Raw genomic sequence first — 24,765 nt, 5'->3', positions numbered from 1 at the left:
GAAGATTCTCCTTACATTCTTGCATTTAATTTCTTCTGCATTTGACAGCTTTAGAAATTAGTTTCAGGAAAGTGATAGTCAGAACATTTCTAGCCCTGTTATTGGCCTTCCACTTAAATAAATGTATTTTGCCAAATTTGGCAAGACAATTCAGAGCTGCAAATTAATTATGAGTTGAGAATCTGAGAATTGGGCATTGAGGAAAAAAGTAACTTCTGCAGCTTTGTAAATCTTGTCACAGATAAGCTTCTGAATTTTTCCCCTACTTGCCAGTTAGAAGGTCTGTCTTTATGTAGCTTTTGGGTTTTTTCAGACCTTGTGAAGGTCTGAAAAATGGCAGTAAGGATGGCATAGGTGGTTACAGAGCCAGTAATAGCAATTCTTGCCATTAGCAATAGTAATTCTTGCCATTCAAAAGTGGATGGTCAAATACTGCTCAGGTCTCAGGAACACTGGCTTTTTCCAAGTAGTGTCTCTCACCTACAGTCCCAGGGGTGAGATAAGGTCATAAATCTTTACTTGGTTATGGTGATTACATTTTATGAAGACTCAAATGAAGTGGAAGTGAAGTAGGAGCAGTAAAAAATGGGAGGCTAAAAGGAGATCATCTTGGGTCACAGTGTGTGTAGTCAGCCTTGGATGAATTATCTGAATTAGTACATTTGTCATGATATGTATTATTCTGGATGAGACAAACCTGGCTGTTTGATCCCATCCTCTTCCTTCAGCAGCCATGCACAGCTTGAGCAGGCTACTCAGTGCTCTTGTGTGGCATTGCTGTCTTCAGCTGAGGAGAGTGTTTGACGGAAAGAGTGAGACAAACCTGAAATACAAAGGATATAGGAGGAAGTGGAAGGTAGAGTAAAAAACTTTGCAGATGTGTTAGGTTCTTGCTGGTCTGGTAATGTAGCAAACCTCACAGTCATTGACACAAATTATTACTGTATCACCAAATGTTTAGTTTTTCAAAAGGTGTCCAAGTTTGCAGATGAAGATCTGCAGTGGAGTCAGCAAGAACGTAGTGAGCTAATCATTCTTCTGTTCTAATACACCACTTCACACTGCCTGAACTTGTGTCTTTTTTGGTTTTTTAATGGAGCTCATTTTAGTGTGTATTCTCATGTGATACCAGTAGACCCTTCCTTTCTTTACTTAAAGAATTTGCTTTTCTTTGTAAATGCTGTAGTCACCTGTGGCAATGCACTGTGGAAGCTGCGGGTCTTTGTTATCAAATCAGCTGTGGAAGTTTTGAAAATCTGAGTCTTTATTGCAACAGGACCCTTAAGGCCTTTTTTGTACAATTTAGAGTTCAGTTTTGAAAGTCTCAGGATTTTGTGAGCACTTGAAGTTTGCCTGAACTTGTAAAAGACAAAAGCTGTTTTTGGAAGGTTCCTGGGTCACAACTCATTGAAGTCTGGCAAAGTGCCCTGGGAATATCCTTGCATGTTTACTCTGTTCACTTGTGCTTCTCTAGGCTTCTGCTGTAGACCCCTGTCAGAGGCAAGACATGTAGTAATTTCAGTTTACCCTGAAACTGCTTTTAGCTTTTTCAGGAAAGATTTGGAAACATTGCCAAAAGCAAAATCTCTTTACTCTGTTTCTATGTGTTCCTAGCCTTTTTTTGGGTTGTAGGTGTAGGTAATTTTTTACATTGCTTGACAAGGAGATAAAATTTGAGTGATTTATTGAGGGAGGTGTTTAGAACATAACTCCTCAAAATCTGAACTTTTGAATTGCAGTCTCGAAACTGCTCTGAGTAAAACACAGCACCTCTTGCGATCTTTCTATTTTCTCATATTCCTATTATTTTTATTAAACTTAGAGTGATGGGAGATGATTTAAACTGCAACCCACAGGGAGCAGTAGAAAGAGCTTAGGTTATTATGGCAAAAAGGAGGCTAAGGAATGCTCTAATAGTAGCCTATGTGAGCCAAACTGGACAACAGGAGGCCAAATCCATTGGATGCTGCCTGATAAACTCAGATTTGACACTGTTGGAGAAGTTCTGCATGCAAGAAGCTGCCCAGAAAGGGGAAATCTCTATCCTTAAAAGTTTACAAAATTCAGCCAGTTATAGCTTGACTGAGTGCAGCACTATCTGTTAGGCATCCTTGGAGCATGGGTGGGACTAGGTGGTCTCCAGAGGTCACTCCCAAACACTGGACTGGAGCTGTGTTTCACAGAGGTCACTACCCACAGGCTATAGGAGTGCTGTGAGAGCCATTTTTATGGGTGACCTGACTGATAGCACATTGGCACAGTGCTGCAGCCTGCTAAAGATGGGATAGTCAAAGATTCTGAGTGCTTTTTACCTCAGAAGTAATAAATGTTTGCGTGAGATGTGAATTTATGGAACTGACACACAGTCCCTACACAAGCAGTACTTGTCAAGCTGGTATAATGGGAGTAGCCCCGTGAAACTCTGGGAAATGTGGGAGATCACTATTAGCAAAGGAGAGACAAGTGAATTGGGGGAAGGGTGAATGGGCCAAAATTAATCAGACTGTAGAGCACAGTGTCTGATTATCACTCTTCAGAGCTACCTTAGTTCTCCCAAAAGGACTGGGGGTTTTTTTGGGTGTGATCATCTCAAAGGTATTTTCCAACCTAGTTAATTCTGTGATTCTGTGGTTCTGTAACATGGAAGTTACCAGACAGGACCAAATGATACTTAGTGGAACTTAGAAATGATCCCTTCACTTTGTATGGCCACACCCCACTTATCTGTGTGAAATCATGAGGATTTTATGGCTGTGTGACTATGATCATATACAAAAATACTTTTTCCACTTGACAGATAAAATGCTATAAGAACTGTGCATTTAAGCTGTCTGAGTGCAGTTGTGAATTATTCTTTATGTATGTACTAGCTGAAAATGCTGCCCTTGGACATCTATATATGGGATGATAGAATATTTCAGGTTGGAGAAAGCTTTATGATGTCATCTTGCAGCAAGGTCAGTTGAGGTCAGAGCAGGTTCTTCAGGGCTTCATCAAATCTGGTCTTGAAAACTCCAAATATGATCATAAGTTGCATCCCCAAAATTACTTGTAATTACTTGAAAGACTTTCTGTGGCTCAATATAGGTAAAATGTGATTAAATGGTTTTTGTGTACACTTGGGAAAAAGAAAGGTGGGAGATAGGGTATCTAAGGCCCCGATTATGTATCAAACAGCACTTTGTAACTTAACTTGTTCTATTGCTTGTAGTATAACCTGGAAACAGAAAAGGATCCTGTAGTTATTGTTATTTCCACTACTGGGACAGGAGACCCACCAGACACTGCCCGCAAGTTTGTGAAGAAAATTCAAGACAAGACTTTGCCTCCGGACCATTTTGCACATCTCCAGTATGGATTGCTAGGTGACTTAGTATTTTCTACATTATTGCAGAACTTGCCTGTCAGGGAATAATTTTTATATTTCTTTTATTTCTGAATAGGTGGTTTGTCCTTTTTTAAGTGCTTATATAACATTTATTTTTATAAACAGCAGTTTTATGTAATGTCCTCTATGAGCAATAAAGGAAAAAATCACAAAAATTATCTGAATGTAAGCTACCAATGTAATTTTTTATAGCTTAATTTTCTCTCTGCATAAAAACTATAAGCTATCTATAGCTGTTTGACGTTTAAATTTCATGTCAATTCTCTATAGAGATTAGTAAACTAGATTAGTTTACTTGGCTGTGTGAGTCATTGGGCATTTTTCTCTACAGAGGAAAAGGCAGTATAAAATGTTCTTAAAAGTAAAAACCTTAAATCTTCCCATCCCTTTAAATTTGCAATAATACTTTAGTTTTGAATGTTGTACTCATCAAGAGGATGAATGTACCTTCGGCTTAAAGATGGATAAGCAAAATACAGATTTGGCAAAAGCATGATACATCTTGAGCTGATGGTAAGGTTAGTTTGTTTAGATTTCAAATTTCATTTGTGAACAAACTCCAGAAATGTCTATTTAAACCTAGGTTATTTTTACCTGACAAGTTTACATTGATAGATGGGAGTGAGGAAACTTCTAAGTTTCTAGTAAGGAAGGGACCCATTAGAAGGAAATTTCTACTGGATACATAATGTGGAAGTGTGAACTATATGCATCCTAATCATGTAGCATTTTGAGAAGCTGTTATGCTATTGCCTAGTTACACATGACAGTTTGTGAAATGGGCAGGTTTTTCACAGTTGACTGCATGCATATGTGTATGTGTAAAGATAAGTATTATATTAACCCTGAATTTTATTATGGCAGGAATTATTACGGTGTCTAAATTACAATGCAATTCAAGTTTAACAAATTATCAGTCTTAAAATACATTCATGGTGTCCATCTAAACTGGTCCAATTAAATTTTTGCTCTAAGTACTGTACTTGAGAGAAATCAAAAGTCCTCTTAAAAGGAAAAAAAAGAGAAGAAAGGGCTGTTAAAAGGAGAGGAGAATGCTCCATTATTAGTTGGCATCATGGTTTAACCACAGCCAGAAACCAAGCCCCACCCAGCTGCTCTCTCCCTCCCCCAAGCCCTCGCTGGTGGGATAGAGGAGTGAATAGGAAGGGTAAAAGTGATTGAACTCGTGGGTTGAGATAGTGACAATTTAATAGGGAAGGCAAAAGCCATGAACACAATTAAAGCAAAACAAGGAATTCATTCACCCTTTCCCATGGGCAGGCAGGTGTTTCAGCCATCTCCAGCAAAGCAGAGCTCCATCACACATAGCAGTGATTTGGGAAAATAAATGCCATCACTGCATATGTCCTCCCCTTGCCTCTTCTTTGTCCAGCTTTATGTGCTGAGCATGATGCCATGTGGCATGGGATGTCCCTCTGGTCATTCTGTTGGGGTCATCTGTACCAGCTGTGTCCACTTTGTGCACCCCCACCCCCCTCGTCGGTGGGGAGAGGAGAGGGGAGGGAAGGGGAGAGGCCTGAGCTGTGTGTAAGTGCTGCTCAGCAATACCAAACATCCCTGAGTTATCAACACTGTTTCCAGCACAAATCCAAAATACAGCCCCACACTAGCTATGATGAGGAAAACTAACACTATTCCAGCCAAAACCAGCACAAGTGGAAATAATCAAGATCTAGTGGTTTGAAATTGCACACAAGAAAGGGTCAGGCTGCGAAAAATTATGGTAGCAATAGTGAACCAGTGGTGTGGATTACTTACAGAATTTGTGAAGATGGACCTAAAACCAGGGGTCTTTAGGATTGCTGGGCAAGCATCTCTAAAGGATATTTGATCATTTTCTGGGGTGGGTCAGTGATTTGGTTGACCTCTTAAAATCTTGGATCTTCCATGGACATAACCTCCTGAATGCGCTGACTGTTCAACTTGTAACAAGGAGCATCTTCATCTAAAATATCTTCACAACAGTAAAGGAGCAGAAAACCCAGTGCACGTGAAACAGGATCTGCAAAGAAATCTTTGATTCCTGCAGAGGAAGTTGCTGGGCTATAGTCCCTCATGCAGATGCTTCAGCTTTCTTCTTATTTAAAGTCACTGCTATGTTTGATGCTTTCTTTTTCCCCCAAGTTTCTAATATTTTTTAATTTCTTTTAATACTCTTTCATGTTGTTGACATTCTTAACAACTGAATCCTGAAAGATCATTTATTTTGGTAATTCACATGCAGTTTATCAGTTTTCAGTTCCTTATATTTTTCCTGTTAGAGGAATTTTGTATATTTTAAAAGCCTCAAACTAAAGCAGTATTCTTCTGACATGTGAAATATTGAAAGCAAAATGTTTTCAGAGTATTTCTCTGTCTTTCATATGGGAAGGAGTGAGACAGTTTTTCAGCCCTATTTTGGGACAAACATAAATTTGTTTGAAATTCATATACATGGATTTATATTTCAATGTAGCATCTGAATAATACACTTACATGTGCAAGTGTTTGACTATATATAGATATTATAATTATATTTATCATGGACAGGACCTTTAAGATCATCCAGTTCCAACCCCCTGCTATGGGCAGGGACACTTTCCACTAGACCAGGTTGCTCAAAGTCCCATCCAATGTGACCTTGAACGCTTCCAGGGATGAGGCATCCACAGCATCTTTGGGCAACCTGTGCCAGTGCCTCACCATCTTCACAGTAAAGAATTTCTTTCTAACATCCAATCTAAACCTACTCTCAGTTTGAAGCTATTCCTTCTTGTCCTGTCACCACATGTCCTTGTAAAAATCCCTCGTGTCTTTCTTGCAAGCTCCCTTCAGGTACTGGAGGGCCACAGTTAGGTCACTCCAAAGCCTTCTCTGTTCAAGACCGAACAAAGCAAATTATCTCAGTCTTTCCTCCAAGGAGCAGTGCTCCATCCCTCTGATTATCTTGGTGCCCTCTTGTGGATTTGTTTCAACATACCTGATTCTTCTGTTTGTCTGCAAGAGAAGTCTGTCCTGACTTTGTGTAGCCTGGGAGGCTGCCTGGTTAACATGATTCCTCTTTCCTTGAATTTGCTAGGTCTGGGAGATTCAGAGTACATGTTCTTTTGTAATGGCGGAAGGACAGTAGACCGACGACTTCAAGAACTTGGTGCCCAGCACTTCTACGACACAGGATTAGCAGATGACTGTGTAGGGTAAGAGCTGAATGGGTTTGGATTTTATTTCTTCATTATGCAATATTGTGTAGGCATTGGCTAAATGTGCTGAACAGTTGGAAGTCCATTAAAGCTGGATACTGAGCACCTCATAGAAATGGGTTCTGCCTGAGCACAGTATGCCTTTTCAGTCTCAATTGCCATTAAGTAAAACTCCATTTTTAAAGTGGAATGCCTGAAAAATTAGTATTTAGTAGCTCTAGAAATTAAATAAGTCACATTAAGTATAGGGATTTAAAAATGTAGTTTTTTCTTTTGCCTTTTTTTCCCTTTTTTTTTTTGCCGTTTTTCTCTTTTGGGGATGAGCAGAGAATCACTTTAGAGTGACTATGTTAGAAGATTTCTCTCTTTGCTGTAGAGGAGTTATGTAAGAAAACAACTCAGTGTTCTGCTATTCTTTCTGGCCGGTAGGCTGCAGTCTTGGCTTAGTTATTTTGAGCTGCTGCTTTTATTGGTTCTGTGCAAGGCAGTTGAACACAAACATTGTCATAACCATAAAACTTATCTCTTGTGTTCTGAAATAATAAAAATGGGCCATTAGTGTAAGCTATTGATGCTGCTGTTGCACAATGAAAAGTTGCATATTCTGCTGCCATTCCTTCAACTTTCTGTCATAAAGTTCAGCATATGAAAATAAAAATGAGAAACTGATAGAAGAGCAAGGCTGTTGCACATTTTAGACTCCGTAAATTTACATAGCGGTAGCAACTAAATAATTATTTTTTTTTTTTACAAAGAAGTAATCTTGATAACAGCTGCAGATATATATTGGAAATGGAAAGTGAATAGTGTTTTTTGCTTTTGTGGTCTTTCATTATCTGTAAATTACCAGTCCAGGAAGTCACAATAATTCATCCTTTCTTCTTCTTTTTTCCCTCCATTCCCAGTTTGGAATTAGTGGTTGATCCTTGGATTGATGGACTTTGGCTTGCCCTCAAGGAAGCATTACAATTGCAGAAAGAGAAAGAAGGCATGAACAATGCTGTCAATGCTGTTTCCAGCTCTCTCTCTCCAGCTCCACATGCTGTGCATGAGCTAAAGCTAAGCTCTGAAGTACAGAACTTGAAGCTAGAAGATGAGGGAGCAAGGGATTCTGATATTCTGTCACAGAAACTGGATGACATCAATCTTGTGGCTCCAGCTAGAGACACCGAACCTTCACTTGTTCATTCTGTCCCTCCTGTCTCTCAGTCTGCTCTTAATATTCCTGCCCTGCCACCAGAATATATAGAGGTGGAGTTTCAGGACACCCAGGGTGAGGTAAGGACTACCCTTTGAGTGATGGAAGCCTCTGGCTCTTGTAGGAGTATGAGTGTATACTCCTACATAAGGCTCAAAAGAGCAAGTGAATGCTTACATAATGGAGATGTGTCCCCAAATGCAGGAGGCTTTTGAATTTTAAGTGAAAAGTCCATTTATATTGAATGTAGGTGCCACCATATGGGTTATGAACACTTATGTCAAGATATAATTCAGCTAAATAGTAAGTTGGTATTGCACTGTCAGGAAGGGAAGAATTCAAATCCTCTGTGGCTTATAACACTGAAAACTTCTTGCTGTAGTGAGGAGTACAGTAAAGTTTCTGTTCAAATCTTTTGTACTTTCAGAATGCACTAGAAGAGGCTGTAAAATTGCTCAAAATCTTGCTGCATACTTAGTAACGGAGTAACTTGTCATTGTGAAAACTGAGGGAAATGGAAGATGAACTGTAGATCAAAAGCTGGTATGCTTTTCCTATTGAAACCACGTTCAACAAAGACCTGCTGTACTAAGGGAAGAATTAGCATGAGCTGGAAATCATCTCCAGTTGGCAGGAGTGACTCAGCTTTTCTGGTTGCCTGCAGAGGGCAGATGTTTCAGTTACCCATGCAAGGAAGCAGTGAAGCCTGGCTGCTTTTTAAATGACAGGGAGCCAGGAGCTGAGTGTGGTAACAAATCCAGCGTTGCTACCTGCTACCCAAGCAATGCAAAGCAGGAGCTGGCAGCCCGGATCAGCAAGAGTGCAGATCATCAGGCAAGTTTGTGGGAATCTTGGCCCGTGCCAAGAAACTCTTCTCAAGATCCAGGCCTGGATCAACAGGATCTGTGTCCAGTCATGGGCATGGTTGTGGTTCAGCTGCCAACCAGTGCTGCTGTAATGTAGCTGAGGCCAGGGCTGAAGAACCAGTACTGAGCTGAGGTGGGGGTTCTGGGCCCAGTCCTCTGGGGTGGCTGCTCATGATCATGAAAGCCTTTTAGTATCCTCAGACTCTGATGCTCTCTCTGTTGAGACTGTTAATGGAAATGCTGAGAGAATCACTTAGTCTAGCTAATATAGTTATGGGAGGGTGTATGGATTTAAACACTGGATAATTTGGCTTTTCTTTTAAACCTCGTATTGTTGGTTTTGCTCAGGTTGTTGAATTTAATAATCCAAATTAATCATGTTTATGATTTAGAGGTACTCTTCAATTAAAGAGTAATAGTTGAGTTAAATGTGCTGCTGCAGTCCTTAAAAAAGCCTATTTTCTTAAAGTCAGCATGTATTCAGACTGATCTCTGAAATAGTTCATCAGGCTCTAATACTGATGCCTCTTCTGTATATAGAAAAAAAAGTTAAAATGCTGAATCTGCTAATCTGGAACTCAGTGACAGATTAAAGATTATAGTCCAGATTTCAGATATAAAACAGGGTGGTCATCTTGAGCCCTGGAAAGAGTCAAGTGTATGTTTGTGGGTTTTTTTGATTTGGAACTATTTTTGGCATAGTTGGCTAGATCTTGTCAACAAGTAGGTTCTATGTAGGGTCATGTTTGGTTTTGCAGGTATCACACAATTCAGGTGCTTTTTCGGTATCTCACATTGCAACAGCAGCTATGGATATTTTTTTGCCAAGCAGAGCTGAAGTTGGTGTGTTTTGGAATTCATTAAGGTGAAGTTTGAATATTTTCAAACAGAGACTCCCTGCCATTTAAAGAAGGCCTGGCACATGATCTCTCCAGTTACCTAAATGATCTTGTCTTGGGCTGTTGAGTCTCAGGGTTGAATTAGCAAGTTGCTGCATACTAATAGCAGAGCAGAATAGTGAGTTGGTCTAAAGCATTTCTGGGAAATGTAAGATAATGCAATTTAGCTTAAATCTTGATTCATTATGCCTTGAATTTGACTTGGAGGGAATACAAATGTAGACAGTTAGAACAGTCCAGCTGATGCCCAATGACTTGATATGGCCCAAGCTATTATTCACCATGTCAAAATCTCAAGAAAACAAAGAAACTTCCAACTGTTGGTCTCAAGTGATTCTTTTGTCTCATTTTTTAAATAGGAGATTTTCAGATTAACTAATATTCTCCTTTTGGTAGGATGATTCCTTTACATTTGACAGAGTATTGTTAAAGGCATTTGGTATCCCTCCTGCCTCTTTATTTTTGTCTGCATTGGTCTCAAATGAAACTTGCATCCTATAGTGATGGAGAAGTGAGGGCTGTATTCTGATCTTCAAGTGGCAGCCTTTGACATATGTGATCTGGAATTATTCTTGCTGTCCATTTGTCATACTTGGGGCAGGTTCTTACCTGTGTAGAAATGTTGTGTTATAACATGATGCTGTCTTGTAGAGTGGGTTTTGCTCATTAGCTCTAATTTAAAAATCCTTTTATAAGTTGCCTGTAATAGTAGACCCCAAATGGACCCCAAAGCCTTAAGCTGTGAACCTGCAATGATGTAACTTCTGTTCTTACTTCTTATGACCATTCTATACACCTAATAATCCTTTAATTAGGCAGGAGTTTTCTGGGATTTAACATAAATGCCATTCTCTAATTGGCTATTTTCAAGGCAGTTCTTGAAAAATGAAACAGCTCGCTGCATTTGATAATAATGTAGGCCCATTAGACTGTTCAAGCCTACTGACTTTTTGTAATTGAATATATGCCAGTTAGTGCTTAGATGTGATTTTTTAAAAAGAGCAAAACATTATATGTTTATAGAAGATTCATGTTTTTCCTTATTGTTTTGAGTTGTTTTCTAAGATAGTTTCAAAAACCACTTGAACCAGCACCAATTCCTGTATGTCATAGTAAGATGTCATAAAGCTGATTTGCATTTTTAGTGTAAGTTTTTGTGTTGTCTTTTCCAGAATCCGCATCTGTCCTCACTTATCTCAGAGGGAACAACCTTTGAAGTGCCAGTTACAAGAGCAGTTCAGCTCACTAGGGAAGACGCGATAAAGACTGCATTGCTCTTAGAGCTTGATATTGCAGTAAGTTGGTGACGGCTTTTTCTTCAGTGGATTAAAATAAAGGGTGAAAAACATGCGTGTTATGTATAATAACTGAGGGGGAAAACTTATTTATTTTACTGTTCAAAAAGAAAAAAATAATTCTCTATTCAATAGGGTGTCAGTTTGTGCTGATCCATTTTGTAAATGTAGAGTTTAATTTATTTGCTGAAAAATAGGACTCCGTGGAGGTCAAAACAAGAACAAAGTGTCAGGTTAATTACTTTGTTGTTCCATGGATATCATATTGAGTGAAATACCTTTATGAAGGGAATTTGCAGTGGAGAAGGGCAGTCAGGGAATATTGAAAATGAGTCATCTTTCAGTTTGTAAGTATACAACTTGAAGAATATTCAGACGCTGTGTAGTAAATTGTGACTGTTTATTATGGTGGGTAATCTACACAAGTAGTAATTTCACAAATAGTATCAAGCAATAGGAATTGTTAGCTCTTGAGCACTCTTTCTGCCTTTGGCATTAATTTGCTGTGCCTTGTTAACATGCTACTCAAACTGTCAACCTTGGTTACCCTCAGTTAAAAATATGGTTTAGTTTATTCAGTAAAGATCATATTTTGTATACTGGTTTGAAGATGAAAGGCAGGCAGAGAGTGCTCGATATTACTTTATGAGAAATATAGGAAAGGAAAGGATGTTGCTTTTGAATAGTCTCCCAAATTAGTAGAATATTACTTTTGGGATATTGCGATTTTTGGCAGCACTTTTTGTTTGGACTCTCTTAGCCTAATCTGTCTCAATATACATGAGACATCTTTAAATCTCAGTTATAAGTAGATTCTATTAAATTTTGAACAACTGATTCTTTGAGGGATGTGGTTTTTTGCATGTATTTGTATGTTTATATGCCTTCTGTCATCAGCACACACTGAAAATATAAGAATTTTCTTGCCTTTTTCACCTTACATTCTTGCTAGTCTGTGTATGCAGGTCACTCACCTGATGCATAAGGGAAACATTATGATGCAAGTGTAATTCTGCATGTTCCTTTAACAGTCAGAAGCTTGACTTGCACACAACAGTTTCAGCAGTTGCACACAAGAATCTCAGGCAGCTAAGTAGAATCGAGGTCATAAGATTTCAATTTTCACTGTGCTCTTGTCTGGTTATTTTTCTTCTTTTCCTCCAAAAACTAAAAGGAATTCTGGTCACATTGTGACATTTCTGTCACAATTCATCAAATAGTTTAACCAGCAAATTTTCTTTGAGTGATGATGTGTATCTATAAAAAGTTGCATTAATTATGAGGACTTCATTTCTCTGCTCTTCTCAAACCAGAAAATGTAGAACATCAGTAATTAATGATCTAGGCTGATTATATAACACAACCTCTTAATATGTATTTATTTTCTTTCTGTTTGGGCTGCTCAGCAGTTCTCATTAAAGAGTGTCCAAATATTTAAACCAGATAAGGAAAGACTTTTTCTAATTAGTAAGGTTAAGCCTGAAAAGAAAACATGACTACTTCATTGCTGATGTGCTCAAAACACCAAAGTGTTAGTACAGAGTAAAAATATTTGACTTAATGTGAGCACAATATTAGGAAGGTTGTTGTCAGGAATGGGAATGCCTTGGTTTGTAGTAAGATTTAATAGAAATGTTTCATGTTTTAAAACAGGATACAGCTTTTCAGTACCAACCTGGAGATGCCTTCTGTGTAATATGTCCCAACAATGTCAGTGAAGTGGAAAAGCTTCTTCACATTTTGGGGCTTTCTGAAAAAGGAGACGACTTTGTTTGTGTAAAAGTTAAGCAGGGCACTAAAAAGAAAGGTATGGTGTGATGCACTGGTCATGGAACAACACTCCTTTCTGTGTTGGTAGGAGTTGGTGTGCATACTTCTGATATTTTTACCTTTAGTTTGGGAACACAGCTGTCTTTCGTGGAGGCATGTTGGAACTCACAGTGATGTGTTAAAAAAGGGGATGCATAAGAATGCTGCTGGTGTTACTGTAGATGAGTAGATGAGCTCTTGACTGGGAGCTGCAGCCTGGCATTGGCATTCATCCACCTCATTCTTACTCTGTGCTCCTTCATGTTTGTGGAGATAAGGCTTTAATCACATAACCTTACAATCCCTCACTTGAAAGTAAAATCTCCTCGCACAACACTGCATGTCAATCTGTTTTACATCCTAAGAGAACCTTGCACTCCTCAAGGACAAGCTTTAGTGCTGTTGCAAGGTGCCTTTTAATGGACTTGTAGGTCTATGGATGTGTTCTGCTGAGTCTTATGATGTCGTACTTCAGAAGGAGTGGCTTCAGTTCAGAGCATGCCTGTGTACTGCTGGCTGGACCTGTGTGAATTACTCCTTTCTTGTGCTGCAGTTGGGGTCTTAATGGTGCTGCTGAGTTATGCCTTTATTTCCACAGGGTGGTGTAGGGCTCTTTGTTGTTCTGGTTTATAGGTAAATCAGTTCTCACCATGAGATTCCCTGCACCTTTGAGGGCTGGACAAGTTGTCCATTAAGTATGAGATGTGTGATTCCACTTTTGTATATTAATGCACGTTTTACTTTGTTTTTGTTTTCTTTTCTCCCGCTGAACTAGGAGCATCTCGTCCACAACACATCCCTGAAAGAAGCACTCTCAAATTCATTCTAACCTGGTGTTTGGAAATAAGAGCAGTTCCCAAAAAGGTGTTTATGTGTTTTTTCTTCTAAAGAGAAATCAGTAATTCTATGCTATATGGTCTCCTACAGATCTGTCCTTGCTTTGTGTGTAGTTATGGTATCTCTTAGTGAATAAGGATTGTCAGTTTGTATGCTACTGTTTGTACTTTACTCTGAGAAAAGCCATTTCTGGTAGTTTATCTGGCAGACATTCCTGTTCTGCAGTATCTTGATTCATGACTAGTTGGAAGTAAGTAGAAAAGTATTGGATGACTTTGTGCCAGATAACTGGGAAGACTGACTGAACCTATCCCCATAGTAATTTTAAAGTAAACAGTTTTTGTAATCAGACGGAGCCACATCTGTCAAGTTGTGTTGCTAAAATACACATGTTGCTCTATGCAAATGTACCACAGTGTCCTTTACAATAGCTCAGTTAGTCAGAGCATGGTGCTAGTAACCCTGTGTGGGCCATTCACTTAAGAGCTGGAGTTGATGATCTTTGTGGGCCTCTTCCAACTCACAGTATTTTGTAAAATCTGTGAAATTTTAAAGCTTTTTTTTAACATTTCAGTAACATAGCAGAATTCAAAGGAAGATTTTTGCTTTTTTAGTATTTGTTCTCACAACTTGTATGTATTACTTTCCTTTCATTTTGTGCATGTAAAAAAATTAAAGCTTCTAACTGAAAATGCATGTGTATATCTGGTATTGTCAAAACATATTTTAAAGATAACTTTATATGAAAGATGAAGCTAAATGATTGTGTGGTCAGGTCTCTGAGGGAAATCAGTTTTTGGGAGGATCTTTTTACTCAATTTAGTGGATTTTGCAGCAGAAGAGAATATTCCTGTTGTTCCAACCTTTTCAAAACTGCATTTAATATTTTTGAAAATTTGTCTCAGCAATAAGAGTAGGCAGAGAGTACTGGCTGGGGAATATCACTGAAGCCAGTTTTTATAACCTGTCTGCTGTATTAAGTCTTCAGCCTAAAATGTGCTTTATGTGACTTCATACTCAAAACTATTGTCTGGAAGCTCTGTGGTTGAGCACACATTATTTTCCAAGTATTCCTTTGTGTAGAATGTCATCTGATTGCATTTGGTGTTTTCTATCATTTTTCTTTTATGTACTGTGTCTATTTCCATCTTTCTTTTTTGAAAAAAAAACCCCTTGTAACTATTTACATCTGATTTTCACTTCATATTACAATGCTCAATTTAACTTTCCTCTAAGAAAAGTTTACACTACCAGTGTGTAGGCATGAAGTATAGAATAAAACATCACAACAACATTAACATGACCCATTTAATACCATACTTTATTTATAGTCATACCTCTTCTAAGATTTTTGTTACTCTTTCCTGGCATCTGTATCCTAGCAAATGGTGTTTTGTCTTGAGTTGTGTTATGGATTTGCCTAACTAAAGTGTAAATAGGGGCAATAAGAACACCTTTCAAAAATCTGGAATTTTGGAGGGAAATGGCTTGTGCCTGTTTTTTGGTCTCTTCCTTGCTCAGACTAAGTAGGATTTTCTGATGTGCCAACTTGTCGTAGACATTAGAAGAGCAATCAAAAAAAATTTATAAACAAAGTGTATTATCCATTAATCTAATTCCTGTCCCCAAGCAACCCAAGTTTTTCCCAGTTTTGTGATCATTTTCCCAAATGGACAAGTTTTTTACCCTTCACTCTTTCCTTTCTTCCCTACAGGCATTTTTGCGAGCTCTTGTAGAATGTACCAGTGATGCGGGAGAAAAACGGAGGCTTCAAGAGCTTTGCAGCAGACAAGGAGCCTCTGATTATACTCACTTTATTAGAGATTCTAATGTTTGCCTCCTGGATTTACTTCATGCTTTTCCAAGCTGCAAGCCTTCACTTAGCCTGTTAATTGGTAAAAGACTGATTTAGATTTAATTAGATTTGGTTTCTGAAAATGCATCAGGCCAAATGTTCAATTTCCCAAGAAAGGGGAGTAACTGTTCAGATAACTGCTTTAGGAATATAGTTTCTATAGTGATCAAGCTGAAACTCTTGTTGGGGAACAAAGCTCTGTACTACAGTTCATAGTCTTTGGCTTTCTTTCTGCAAACATTTAGGTTCATACCAATGCTTTGACTCTGCATTACTCCTGTGCATAAAAAGTAAGCGTAAGGTGCTTGCAGGATTAGGGTCTTTATGAATCAGTTCATCGATTGCTTACAATTAAAAAAGACATATTTTTACAATTCCTAATTTCTCTGCCTACATGGTCTTTTCTTGCACTTTCACCTGTTAAAACAGAATGGTCTTCCCAGTATATCTGTATTTATGCTATGTCTAACACACTTACAGGGTTCCTGATATAAAATCCTGAAAGGATGGGACTACACTATAACCATGTCAAATACATCTGAAATTCCTGGCAGTTATTTTTCAAAATAAAATCCAGAATTTCTTAATATGTTTCATAATATGAGTCAAAGAAATTGCTTTCTGTGTTCTTGCAGCCGTTTTGTCCACCTTTACCCAAAATTGCTGAAAGTGTTTAGTGTCTTGTTTAAGTAATTTCACTGCACTACCTTTTCTTAACTCCACCTAGCAACTATCTTATGTAGAGCACCTTTAAAATATGTCAGGGCGTGCATGTATTGACAAAAAGAGGAGTTGTGCTTATGTCATACATAGATAGACATAAATGTGATATATATAGGGGGTTGCTTGTTCAAAAAATACCCTGTGAACTCCTGCTTCTTGTTTTTTTCAGCTGAGATTTCAAAACTTTGCATAGGTTATCAGTGGTTTGAAACTGAGCTGGCACATCTGCTGCTAGGACATTGTATATAGATAGGAAACATTCAATACAGCAATCTCTATTGTGAGAGCTTTTGAGCTCATAGAAAAAAGGTGGGGAAAATTAAATTTCAAGCTTCACCTGACCTGAGGTGAAGCAACTGCCAACTCTTCTGTACACCTTACAGTCACTTTTACTTGACTAAGAGCCCCATAAATAGGGTCTCATTGTATAGGATCTCTAATTGATGTTCCACAAAGTCTAAAACCCATTCAAAATAGAGTTCAGGTCTTAATTGCTTGTTTCTGAACCAGAAACACTGAATGTTGCTAGAATAAAATTACAGTTAAATTAAAATACCTTGTAATCTGTTGTAGTGTAAACACTCATTATAGGATATCTTCATTAGGGTGAATCAAATAAATGATACTTTTTTTTTTCCTCTTCCTCAGAACATCTTCCTAAATTACAAGCCAGATCCTACTCTGTCTCAAGGTAATGAAATATTCAAATTGTATCTTCTTAGTTATGTAGGTATGGGGTTTTTCTCAAATATGTTTGTGTAGTTTAGAATCTGAGGAAGAAGGAGAGGAGTGAAGGAGAAAACATAGTTGTGACCCTATTGCAAAAAACATTGACTATTTCAAAGAACATTGTTTTGAGTGTGTGGCAAGACTTTGGTAAAGCTCTCAAGAGCAAGCTCACACACAGGTAAATCTGGTATGAACTCAGATTCCCTTCTGTAAATACTGGCCTTTGAGTCCAGCCTTAAGACAATTTTTAAGTAAATATAAATATTATGCAATTAGCTGAACACTGAGAATCTTGATTCAATTGAAATGGGTTGGGCTGCAAATGGACCCGCTGTGAGATTGTACAGCTGTCTCTCAGGTTTTAGGTTGGTTTTCAATATTTTTGTCTTTGCAGTTCAAACTTGTATCAGCCAGGAAGGCTGTGCTTTGTGTTTAATGTTGTGGAGTTCCCTGCCGGTCCCTCTAGACCAGTCTCACGGAAAGGAGTATGTACAGGGTGGCTTGCTGAGTTAGTTGCACCTCTACTGCACTCCAGTAACAACTCTCTGGGTACAAAAGGAGAAAGCACTTCAACTGAAAAGGTATGAATATTAGCTCTTAAGTCATTAACTGTTAAATCTATGCATGTCTGAAACAACTGCAGGTTTCTTTGTTCTCTGCTGTGATGTAGTGCATGTGGTTTGGCAGCATACACCTTAATTTTGCAGTTCTACCCTACTTCTGTATAACATGTCCAGAACTTGATGCCTAAACACTAAAGTTAAATTTTACTTATCTATGCATACCTAAATTGTGAAATTTCCCATTGCTGAAAGGCCAGAGTTGTTTTCCACCCCTCTGTAGCTCCAAGTGTGTCTTGAAGGATGTTTTCTTGGACTAAACTACCACTGAGTAATTAAATGGTTGTGACTGTTTGCATCACAAGAGAGAGGCACTTGGTCGTTTCCAGAAAGCTGTGGCAGATAATAGGGGAGAAACTGTAAAACTCACACTTCTTGTCAGGTCTTCCAGAGTTTGCAAAGGCCAAGTTATTGAATGTGATGCAGGGGACAGTCCTCTGTGGTTTTTTTCTGACATGTATCAGTGATTGTTTGGCACAGTTGATATTACAGGGAGAAGGTACTTCTTTATTTTTTTTTCCCCTCATTTATTTTGTGGCAGAGATTCTGTGTAATTAATCGATCTCAAAGTCACTAGGTCTAAGCTAATTATTAAAAAATAGGAATTCTACTATATAATTGATCTGTGTGATATACATATCTTTTCTCTAAAAGAACTACTGGCAGCCTAATCTATATTTGATTATGAAAAATGGAAACAAGAATGGAATTTGGTGGAAAGAAAACTGTGCCAATAATTCAAGGTGTCAGTCAGACATGGGGAAAAACACCATACAAGTTATCTTCATTTTTTAAAACTAATCCAAAGATTAATATGTGCATCATATATCTTATTCCAGTGTTCACGTCTGCTCTTTATTTAAAATATAATTGATTTAAAATTAATTAAAGATCAAACAAGAAAAAGAGGTGGATAAAATGGAAAAAAAAGATTATTACAAAATGAGTCCGGGTAAAGTTTAGAAACTATTTTATCTACTGCACAAGCTAGAATTCAGCATAGATAAATGAGCAGCAATGTACATAGATTGCAGAAATATATGGGATAAGCACACAAAACAGATGAGTGTGATCTTATGCAAAAATATATTAGATTAATTGAATACACTTTACAGTATAAATGTGTTTACCATTTGCAGTCTGTTTTGAAAGAATGACCAGTTTGGAATCATTAATAGGGTAAATATCCTCCTAACTCAAGTGTGATGTGAAGTGCATAGTATCATTCCCCACCAGCAAGAATTATTCTATTTTTTTATCAGCAAGAATTATTCTATTTTTTTATCATCATGAAAGTAGGAAAATAATGTTCTTTAACATTGTTATATCTGTAGTGAATTAAAGTATAAAAAAATTAGCAGTGCTAAACCATTCAGATTTACACAACAAAGTTTAAATAACTTGGTCTAGTGCTTTTCTCCTTCGTTAAACTTGAAAGTAAATTTAAATCCTTTCATAATTAATGTGCAAAACAAATTAGATATTTGCTTATGACTTTAATATATGAAGCTCTGCTATGGCTGCTGCTGAGTCTTGAATAATCTCTTGGAATTAAAAATAGTAATCTCTTGTTTTCTATAGATTTTGTTGGCCGTGTCTCGGAGGATAGGTATGGAGCTCATATGAAAATATGACTTCCTTTCTGACACAGATATGAAAATTAGAGTTACTGTTTATTACTGGGATTATAGAAAACATTTTCCAAGATCTTTGTGCTGTTATGTGCCTCCCCTCACCCATATGCACTTTTGGAAATCATGTCAAACTTTCATGAAAATTAAGAAAGCAGGCTCTTTACCAGTAGGCTTCAATTCACTATAAACAAATCCTGACCTCCCACAATGTGAAAAAAGGTTGAGTTGCCTTTGATAGCAATAAACTAGCTTTACTTCCCTTTGAATGCCAACAGCAAACTTTCTGTGCTTTCTGTAACATCATTCCCCAAATTTCTGGTGCAATCAATTTTCATATTCAGCAACTCATGTCTGTGTGGTTTATCCCAGTTTTCCTCCAGATGGATAAATAGGTTTGTAAATATGGTGTGGTTTTCTTGTTTTGTTTTGTTTTTGTTTTTCTCCAGAGACTTCTGTGAGGTTTTATTCTAAATGTCTGTGTGGCATTAAAGATGAACTCTGAAGCTCAGGATTTGGAAGGATGTGTGGGTACATATGCTGTGTAAATATCCTAAAGGTTCTAAAAATGTCATGGTGTTTTTACTGCTTAAGAATACCTTTCAATTATATTTTACCTTATTTTATTTTAGATCTCTATTTTTCCTCGTCCAAACAATGCTTTCCACTTACCTGCAGACCCATCTGTGCCATTCATTATGGTTGGTCCAGGAACAGGAATTGCACCATTTATTGGTTTCCTACAACATAGGTATGTACCAAGTTGTTATCTGGAGAGCAGCCTTTTTATATTGAGGAGAAATTCAGCCAGAAGGTTTGAGTATAAATGCAGATAATTGTTTTTTCCTTTTTGTAGTGGTGGTATGCTGATTATAAGCAGTCTTAATAATCTTAAACAAGCATTTTTTGTGTATTTATTTGTTTTTCAAAGTAGTAAAGCTTACATTTTCATCTGGCTGTATTTACTATCCATAGTAGATATATGAGAAGTTGGGTGAATTGCAGACGTATTAATAAGAAATTAAATCCTTGTTCTTTTTGTGTTGCTGGTGGAAGGCCTGTAAGAGTATGATAGTTTTTTCTAATGTGTTGATTGGCTTAAGTTTGTTATTCAATCCACTTCCTTGAAAAATGGCATCTATATTAAAAGGCATGGTGAATGTCAAGTTTTTTCCCATATTCTCTTATTTCTGTTTAGTTTACATTTTGCTGTTTTAAATTAAGGAGCTTGGCATCAGAACCTTCGACTCAGCAGTACTCTTGGTGTTTGGGAGTTTGTGTGTGAGGGAAGGTGGATCTCTTATTTTCCCTCTCCAGCTACAGCAGTGTAATTTTGCAAGGCAAAGAGATGTTTGTTCAAAAAGTGACAGCGCATCACCAAGAATATGTAAAATCTTAATCATTCTGAGGAAAAGAAGAACAGGAGGAGTGAAGTATTTGGGTGGGAATGGTTTTAAGTTTTAAAGGTGACCAACACATATTTCAATGTGACTCATTAGTTCCAGCAAGGTAATGGAGTTTCTTGGGTCCTATAGCAATTTTCAAAACATTTTATTTGAGAGAAAAGTGAAATTTTGTCATGATGTTTCTAACTCCATGCTTTGCTTTTGGCCAAATCATTGTGTACTCCTTGATTTTGATTCTCAAATATACCTTTACCTCTCAAAAATATTTTGCATTTTATTTTAAAGTATAAAGGAAATATCTGTCTCTCGATGTAACTAGAGAATGGCAGCTAAAACACTTTAAAAATAATATTTCTAGCATTATTTCAAGAAAATGAAACCATTTTTCTGATTATGTGGTAGTTAATAAATTGTTATTCATAATATCTAGCAGGTCTCTACAGCTAAATGGAGAGCTTTCTAAAACTGCTGAGTTTTCCCAGGTGGTTTTACATAGTTTCCAATGAAGGATAAAAGGTAGTAATTACCTTATTCAGCAGTCAGGATTATTTTGTGAAATGTTTGGATGTGTCAGTCTTGACTATTCCAATATGAAACTGTGGCAAAAAAAAAATTAAAGTAGATTGATCTTGAGCTGGTCTGAAAGTGAGTAGTCAAGAAAATCAAATGAGGGTTTGACTTTGATTTAACTAAATCATTTTATGTTTCTGCCACTCCAGAGGTTTTCTAAAATATTACTTAAAATGAAAATTAGTTTATATATGTTTCAGATTCTGCACTTGATAAAAAATGATTGTTTTTTTTTTTCTTTAGGCAAAAGCTCAGAGAACAGCATACAGACTGGGAATTTGGAGAAACATGGCTGTTTTTTGGTTGTCGGCATCAGGATCGAGACTATTTGTTCAAGCAAGTTCACTGTTTAACATCCATTTTGTATTCATGAGGGAATGCTCATCTCTGAGCCATTGCTAACAGGTTTTTATTACCTTTCAGAGATGAGCTCCAATGTTTTCTTAAGAATGGAACCTTAACTCATCTTAAGGTGTGTTTCTCAAGAGACTCTTCAACTGCGGAAGTCGCCCCACCTAAATATGTGCAAGATGTCCTTAGGCTTTGTGCTAAAGAAGTTGCCAGAGTTCTGCTGAAGGAGAGAGGTTACTTCTATATATGTGGGTGAGTAGAGTGGAAATGGACCGTTCACAAAGTGAGTAGCAGAAGTTTGAGGTTTTGGAAAGACTTTGAAAGAAAGGACCAATATGATGCTGTAAGAGCCTTCCTGGAGAGCTAGATTGTCATCCTTGTGTCCACTGTTTTCCAATATAATCTTGAAATACAGCTTGTAACCACACAGTTCCACTGATTGTTTTAGTTGCTTATTATTTATTTTCCTTTTTTTGTTCAGTATTAAATTAAATTATAGGAGATTTCAAGCCAATAGATTTCTCTTTAGAAAATTATATATGTGAATAGATGTGATGAGAAACTGCTCATCTGTGAAACAATAGCAGTCTTCTGTGTTCCAGATTTAGGTGCTCCAGAATGCTAAAGCTCTGCCATCGTAATAAATTTTACAGTGGGAGGTTTTGTTTGTGGATGCTAACTTACCTGGAGGTTCAAGATTTTTAGAAAGTTTGTTGATAAATGGACAAACTCTTTGAATAAAGGGCCAATGTTAATGTGTTCTCCTGCAGGTATAAATGTCAGCTATTTGTATTGAAAATAGCATCTTTAACCAGTGAGGGGTTTGGTACTAATTTTTGGGGGTTTTTTCCCTTCAGTATTGGAACTGTGTAGTGATATAGGAATCAAAACTCATTCAGCAGGTCCAGTTCTCCCTTAAAGAAACCAGTTATTCTCTGCCAGCTCAACTAAGATTGCACGGTTTTTTACTTATGAATTACAGCATGCTGGAAACTATGTAGTGTTTGATTGAGAGAAATCGTACTTAATGTCAATGCTCAGCTACAGGAAAACTCTGAGAATCATGCTGTACAATATAAAAGCTATATTTTTGTTTGGGATTTTTTAAATGAGTCTTTCCTCTATTGTCCTGCCTCTGAAGCTATTGATAAATGGAAAAATGCACTATCACGCTTTTCCTCCTCTATTTTTTATTTTTCAGAGATAAGAAGCACATGGCTGATGATGTAAGTGATGCTGTAGTAGACATTTTAAGCATGGAAATGGAAGCTGACAAATTGGAAGCAATGAAGATCCTGGCTATGCTTCGAGAAGCAAAACGATATTTGCAGGATGTTTGGAGCTAAATGTTGAGCTTTTCCTATATCTTTGTAATACAAAATACTTCCTTTTACACATATGTTTTTGACTAAAAGTTACTGCCAAAAGTTCTGTCAGTAGTCGCACAAAGGTTAACTTTCTCTATTGACCTTTCCAACACTAACATGAAACCTTTTAAATGGCAACAAACCAGGCTGGCCTTTGAAGTGTATGGGTTTTTAGAGATGTTTCATAATGGACTGTCTCAGTGCCTTGATTTCTCATCTTAAGATTGGTTTGCTGTATAAACTAAAAACTTCTGCACTTGTACAAACATAATTGTATGTTGACATTACATCATGTATCTTTTCCTGTAATATATACATAAAGAAGCTACAGAGTAAATATGTTACACACTGATCTGTGCATCATGAAATACATTACTGACTTGCCAAGATTTACTTGAACACTTCCTAGATACTTCCTGAGACTGCTTGCATTTTTTCTTCTTGCACAATGACAGTAACTGCCAAAAAGGAATGAATGTCCACGATGTTCCACTGAAAGGGTACTGAAAAATTTCTACTCCAAAGTTCTCTTTAAATAATTAGCTTTTCCATCACATCATTACATCGTGTCTCAAAATTTGCAGCGCACCATTTTAATGCTTATTAGATCTTCCTGAATAGTTCTTTTGAAATTGTTTTCATTCCCATCTCTGAAATGTTTGTGGTTTAATTTATGAGCAAACTCACCAGTTGTATTGAATTTGGTTGATGGAATAATATTGCTTGGTAAATACTTTCTGAGATTGCTAAATTAATCTTCTGAAGCTGAAGACACAGAAAATACGGTATTTTGAAAGTAGTTGCCCTTACATATGTCCACCCACTGTAAAATAAAGTGGCTGAAAGCAAATTACTGAAGTGTCTGGTTGTCTTTCTAACAAGGGACATTTGGAGGACAAATAGGTGGAAAAGTAAAAGTAAGTCATTCATGCTTTTCTTCAGAGCCCTGCTCTCTTCCCTGTGCTTTTTCTGACTTCTAAACATCCATGTTGTCTCCTCAATTCCAAGTCATGCTTAGACCTTAAAAAATAAACACAAAGTGTGAGTGAATGTTTTAGACAAATCATTATTTATTTCCTGGGGGGAATTGTTTTGTTTTGACTTACGCATAATCAGAACCACATCACTTGCTGCAACTTTTGTTGTTTTCTAGTGATTATTAATTAACTGGTAGGTAAATTTTTTTTAAAAGATGGGAAAATTAGGATGATCAGTTAGAATAAAATCATATGTTTAAAGAAGGAACATTCTAGTAAAGTTCCTGGAAATAAGGTTATAATTTAACCTGTGCAATGGTTATTTAAGTAACCTTGGAAGATACCAACTAAAATTTTGTGCTGGAGTTCTTCAGCAGAGTGGTTATATCAGTCTCTGTCATGTAATCTCTACAGAAAAAACTCCATAGAGAGGGGTGGATTATAGTAATTTAGTAATTAAATATATTTTTTCTTATTTAGTAATTAAATTTAACTTACTTATAGTAATTGCAAGCTGCGTTTTTTAATCTTTAGCACATAAAAAAGAACAGAAGTGCTTCTTTTTCAAAAGTACTCCAATTTTAAACTCATGGAAATGATGAGCTCAATGCGAATGTCAACATTTTGCATCAGCGAATCAGCTTTACATATTTTTGAAAACTATTAATGAAAAATCTACTAGTTTTAGAATAATAAAGAAATCGTAACCACCTTCTTTGGCTGGGGCTTGTTTGGAAGAAGCACTTACTATATCGTGTGCATTCTCAGCTTAGGGTTTTCTGTTCCACTTGAAAGTGCTTGCAGATTACAAGAAAAGCAATGATTTCCTGACTGCTAGCTTCAGCTTTCCCCATATCTCTTACAGGTATTTTCAGACTTACATCCCACAATCCAGAAGTTGCAGTGACCATTTTGGTAATACTGCAGGTCACTGCATGGCACCCTTTGGGATCCTGACAGCTGAGTGTCCTTTCCTTATTGTGTATGTTGCATTTGACAGATACACAGTTGGTGTTCGGGCATTTCTCCTCTCCTTTATCCATC

The 24,765-nt window shown here is 37.2% G+C and overlaps 1 protein-coding gene across 7 annotated transcripts in view; it reads left to right on the top strand.

The window, feature by feature from the left end:
* MTRR (5-methyltetrahydrofolate-homocysteine methyltransferase reductase) overlaps positions 1-23,597 on the top strand; it is a 28,606-nt gene extending 5,009 nt beyond the window's left edge. For 5 of the 7 annotated variants that reach the window (XM_038130103.1, XM_038130102.1, XM_038130104.1 and 2 more), the window contains exons 3-15: positions 3,212-3,365; positions 6,468-6,585; positions 7,494-7,866; positions 10,724-10,846; positions 12,500-12,653; positions 13,431-13,519; positions 15,207-15,387; positions 16,719-16,761; positions 17,194-17,380; positions 19,683-19,801; positions 21,270-21,362; positions 21,450-21,629; positions 22,579-23,597. In XM_038130103.1, coding sequence (XP_037986031.1) covers positions 3,212-3,365; positions 6,468-6,585; positions 7,494-7,866; positions 10,724-10,846; positions 12,500-12,653; positions 13,431-13,519; positions 15,207-15,387; positions 16,719-16,761; positions 17,194-17,380; positions 19,683-19,801; positions 21,270-21,362; positions 21,450-21,629; positions 22,579-22,723 — 1,959 coding nt within the window. In that variant the 3' untranslated portion in view covers positions 22,724-23,597. The remainder of the gene's footprint in view (positions 1-3,211; positions 3,366-6,467; positions 6,586-7,493; positions 7,867-10,723; positions 10,847-12,499; positions 12,654-13,430; positions 13,520-15,206; positions 15,388-16,718; positions 16,762-17,193; positions 17,381-19,682; positions 19,802-21,269; positions 21,363-21,449; positions 21,630-22,578) is intronic. The other 2 variants (XM_038130105.1, XM_038130106.1) reach the window with 2 other exon arrangements.
* Positions 23,598-24,765: the final 1,168 nt, after the last annotated feature.

The sequence above is a fragment of the Motacilla alba genome, chromosome 2, assembly GCF_015832195.1.
Source record: "Motacilla alba alba isolate MOTALB_02 chromosome 2, Motacilla_alba_V1.0_pri, whole genome shotgun sequence".
Classification (NCBI taxonomy): domain Eukaryota; kingdom Metazoa; phylum Chordata; class Aves; order Passeriformes; family Motacillidae; genus Motacilla; species Motacilla alba.
This window is presented reverse-complemented; position numbering and strand designations above follow the sequence as displayed.